Below are 4,647 nucleotides of genomic sequence, written 5' to 3' on the forward strand. Positions count from 1 at the left end.
TAAATTAATATAAATGTAAGCATACAATTAAGAATAATTCTATCTTCTCCAATCCTTCTCAATTTTAAATCATTGATTTCAAAAAATAAGTCATCCATATAAAAAATGCTTTAAACATAACTATATATTAAAATGCTAAATTTAAATTTGAAATCATAAACATATAAAAAACAAAATCATATTAGTAAAATCATGCATTTTTTTTTACATAAGGTAAATAAAAATAATGAAAAGCAATACACTTTCCTCCTTTAAATCTCTCTTCCACATGTAGATAAAGAGTAGCTTGGAAATAAAGGCAAGGTCCCAATCATACCACACCCATATCATATCAAACCCCAACACATATCAATCTGTGTAGACAAATTTAAATTAAAACCTAATTAGGTGAGGTGAGGCTACCTGAGTAGTCAAGCTCCTTCCTTGGGTATTGCTACATAGATATGTATAAACAAGGCTTTATTTTATTTTGGGTAACTCATCTCCACACAATGCAATGTACGCGTGCTTTTTCTTAGTAATCTTGCCAAAGTTCTCTTTCGCTAGATCTCCTGTTCATAAAAGCAGACAGTTGAAGTCTTATTATAAATCTTCAACCATCAGATTTGCTTCAGTTTTAGTTTTATCCTAAATCTACAACAGAGAGATTTGAAAGAGAAAAAAATTGGCAGCGGGATTGGTGGGTTTGATGGCGGGAGTAGAGGAGGATTCGTTCGCAGATTCAGAAGATGAAGGAACGGAAGAGTACAGGAAAGGAGGATACCACGCTGTTCGCATAGGTGATTCCTTTAACAATGGCAGATATGTAGTCCAACGGAAGCTGGGCTGGGGGCATTTTTCTACTGTCTGGCTCGCCTGGGACCTCCATCAATCGGTACTAATTTCTCCATTTACCCACCAATTTGGTAATTATCATGCTTAACGTTCATGATTACACTGTAGCTTAGGTCACAATGGAAGATCACAGGTCTTTTGAATTTCTCTGGATCGAACATAAAATCTTATAATTCAGCTGCACCGACATTAGAATTTGTTACGGAATTCCTTTATAGTTAGATAACCAAGCGAAAAGAAAATTCGTGTACCCACATGGGTTGTTCTTCTAATTCTCATTTATCTACAGGGAAGTAATTTTTCGGAAGGTTTCCAGTTTTATTCATATATGGAATTTTATTGCCATAGATTTTTTTTTTTTTAAGCAGGTTTCATTTTGCATTTACAGTTTTAAAGCATTTTATGAAATTAAAATATCTGCCCAGGGATCCATTTAAATAGGAATGCGTCAATTATCTTTTGTGAATGTAATTTTCTTGGAGGGTTTTCAGTTTTATTCTTATGTGGGTTTTCATAGGTGTAGGTATTGTTTTTATTAAGTGGGTTTCATCTTTCAGGTATAATTTATATAGAATTATTCTGTGCACAATCCCAAAATAAAAATTGCAGCTTGCAGATCCATTTATGTATGTATACTGTCATTTATCTTGTGAGAACCAATTTTCTTGGAGGTTTTTCAGTTTTATTCTAATGTAGGTTTTATGGGCGTAGGTTTAGTTTTTATTAAGTGGGTTGTGTCTTACATGTATATTTATAAAGAATTGTGCTTTGCACGTTCATAAAAATGGAATTGCTGCCCGGAGATCTATTTATGTAGGAATGCGTCATTTATGTAGTGTCATTCTGTTGCAGAGATATGTGGCGCTGAAGGTGCAGAAGAGTGCACAGAGTTATTCAGAGGCAGCTTTAGACGAGATCAATATTTTAAAGCAAATTGCAGCAGCAGATCTGGAGGATAAAAGTGGCGTTGTCAAATTGCTTGACCATTTCAAGCATACTGGGCCTAATGGGCAGCATGTTTGTATGGTTTTTGAGTATTTGGGGGACAGTTTGTTGTCATTGATCAAGTATACTCAATACAGAGGAGTTGCCTTGGATATAGTTCGTCAAATTAGTGTCCATATTTTGAAAGGTTTGGATTATTTGCATCGAGAGCTATCAATTATTCACACTGATTTGAAGCCTGAAAACATTCTTCTATATTCTCCCATTGACCCATCTAAAGATCCAAGAAATTCCAATGAACCTCCCTTGCTTGCACCCATTTTAGACAATCCTAATCACCTTTTAAGGTCATCTAGTGGAAAAGAGAGTATAAATGAAGCCCAGAAGAATAAATTGAAGAGAAAGGCTAATAGGGCTGTGAATAAATGTGCAAGCAGTGTCATGGTTCAAGAAAGAGAATCAGCCAATGCAGAGCAGGATGGTGGACAGAAATTTTCAGCTACTGGTTTGAAACATCCACATGAGAGAGATAATAAAGCAATTCATGCTTCTAAGATTCAGAGCCTGCAGTCAATGGATTTGAGATGCAAAATAGTAGATATGGGAAATGCCTGCTGGATACACAAGCAGTTTACAACGGACATCCAGACAAGGCAATATCGATCTCCAGAGGTTATCCTGGGTTCAAATTATTCTACACCAGTAGACATGTGGTCATTTGCTTGCATAGTTTTTGAACTTGCAACAGGTGATGTGTTATTTGATCCACATGGTTCAGAACATTATTCTTGTGATGAGGTAAAGCAGTCTTGTCCCCAGACTTTTATGTGGTTGGATTTCGGATATTTGATTTTCAAAAACTAACTGTTATGCATCAAAATTTACAGCTTATCAGTTGGTGTTTAATTTAAACCATAATTATAATTCATATTCTGAAAACTGTGGCTTAGGTTCTCAGCTGCATTCTATTATACACATCTATTAAGATTTTCTGGTTGGCCGTTACCCTTTACAAGTTTACCCGTGTGTTTAGCTCTCACGTAATTGTGGTGGTTATTTTTGTATAGGATCACCTTGCCTTGATGATGGAACTCCTTGGGAAGATGCCTCGTAAGGTAAGATGCCATTTAGAAATAAATGACTTTCCTTGAATGGTTCATGGGTCAAGTTTCTTTTTTTTAACATTCATGTCATTTGTTCATGAGTTGAAATCTGAAATGTCAAGAGTGCTATTCTTCAAAGTGGGGCGTCATTTTCTAATGCAGACGATATGTGAACAGATTGCTTTAGGTGGCAGCCATTCACGAGATCTTTTTGACAGGCATGGGGATTTAAAGCATATCAGACGACTCCGATTTTGGCCCTTAGATCGAATACTTTTTGAAAAATATAAGTTAAGTGAGAAAGATGCTGGCAAACTTGCAGAATTTTTGCTTCCATTGCTGGACTTTGTACCAGAAAAGAGGCCTACAGCAGGCCAGTGCCTTCTTCATCCATGGCTCAAACAGGATACATATCTTTGTCCTACATTAACTTCAAGGAATAACAGTCCAGCTGAGATTGAAGATGCTATGGATAGAAAAAAAAGGGAAAGTGAAGGTACAAGAGAAGCCTTGGAGAAAGCTGAGGTTTCAATGAGAAATATGGCCATTGAAAGCAGTCCAGCAGCAGGTTTTAGTAAAACAAAGTTGTCTCGAAGGGCAATGAATGAACAAGCAAGTACAGTTCTCAAGTGAGTACATATAAGCCAGGTTTGTTCCTATGGAGTATAATGGTTCTGAAGACTTTAGTCATAAGATGCATCTTGGTTGCTAACTACAGATCCACATGCCACGCTGATTATTTTTCAGAAACTCAAAGAATTTCTTTCATCGATGTTGATATTAAGGATATTTGATTTTATGGAGGCTTCAAGGTTTTGCTTTGAAGCAATCATACTTTGAGTACCACTTACGAGATTAGTCTCATTGTCTCAGAAATACAGGACCTTGTGGGTCCATCTTCACTCTTGTATTTGACATATATTATTCCTAATTCTTCAAGAAACATAAAGAGGTTAAGGACTTGGTGGTTTGATGGGAACAATCTTAGGTTTGCTAATCATCCATGGGACACTTCAGTTAGTGATGAGATTAGCAGTTGCTACTGTAGGTCATACCTATGGTTCACTTTGATATGTAAATAAGACATTTTGTGGGATGGCTGATGAAGCATGATTTGAAGACATAAAAAATACAGGTAAATGTTCCATTACATGCATTTGGAAGTTTGTTTGGAGCAAGTTGTAATTTGTATGGAATTCGGTGGAGTCATGTCATTGCTCTTAGTGAGCATGATACTGAACAACATCACTTTTCACTCTCACTCAAGAATGCCGTTTCTATACTACTGAATTGCTAATATGTTAGCAACAAAATTGTGATTACATACAAGCTGCTGAAAGTGAACTGTAATGAGACAGCTAACATTATTTTTTGAGTAAATTTATTGAGATTTTAAAAATGCCTTTTGGGATAATTGCGTCCCTTTTCTCATATACTACTGACTTTTAATAAAATGTCATTTAATTGAGAACTGGTTTATCATTTTAGGCTGTTTTGGTTAATTTGCAACCAATATTCATCATTGTTCGAGATGGGCATATCAAGATTTGTACACACAACAGAGTTAGTTTATTTCTGTGTTATTGGCACCTAAAGTTAAAAAGTTGATAGAACATTCAACCTAACCCTTCAAATGTTTTATGATGTTTTCTAAAGCAATTATTGTTTACGTTGCAAATGGCTCATGAATAACAGAATCATAATTAATGGTTATGTAATGTTTGTCCTTGAAATTCAGATAAATTTTCTGGCTTCTTTTGGGTCA

The 4,647-nt window shown here is 35.6% G+C and overlaps 1 protein-coding gene across 1 annotated transcript; it reads left to right on the top strand.

Annotated features, from left to right (window-relative positions):
- Positions 1 to 390: 390 nt before the first annotated feature.
- LOC131074687 (uncharacterized) lies at positions 391 to 4,315 on the top strand. Its single transcript, XM_058011371.2, has 4 exons — positions 391 to 874; positions 1,687 to 2,577; positions 2,847 to 2,894; positions 3,060 to 4,315. Exons 1-4 carry the CDS (start codon positions 689 to 691, stop codon positions 3,513 to 3,515), a joined length of 1,581 nt encoding a protein of 526 aa, XP_057867354.2. The 5' UTR covers positions 391 to 688; the 3' UTR covers positions 3,516 to 4,315.
- Positions 4,316 to 4,647: the final 332 nt, after the last annotated feature.

Source organism: Cryptomeria japonica, chromosome 4 (assembly GCF_030272615.1).
Source record: "Cryptomeria japonica chromosome 4, Sugi_1.0, whole genome shotgun sequence".
Taxonomy (NCBI): domain Eukaryota; kingdom Viridiplantae; phylum Streptophyta; class Pinopsida; order Cupressales; family Cupressaceae; genus Cryptomeria; species Cryptomeria japonica.

Bases quoted from the DNA above. Each gene is read 5' to 3' on its own strand.
- LOC131074687 (XM_058011371.2), top strand. From the start codon at position 689: ATGGCGGGAGTAGAGGAGGATTCGTTCGCAGATTCAGAAGATGAAGGA. The intron at 2,578-2,846 runs GTAAAGCAGTCT...ATTTTTGTATAG, and splicing joins AACATTATTCTTGTGATGAG to GATCACCTTGCCTTGATGAT. The intron at 2,895-3,059 runs GTAAGATGCCAT...ATATGTGAACAG, and splicing joins TTGGGAAGATGCCTCGTAAG to ATTGCTTTAGGTGGCAGCCA.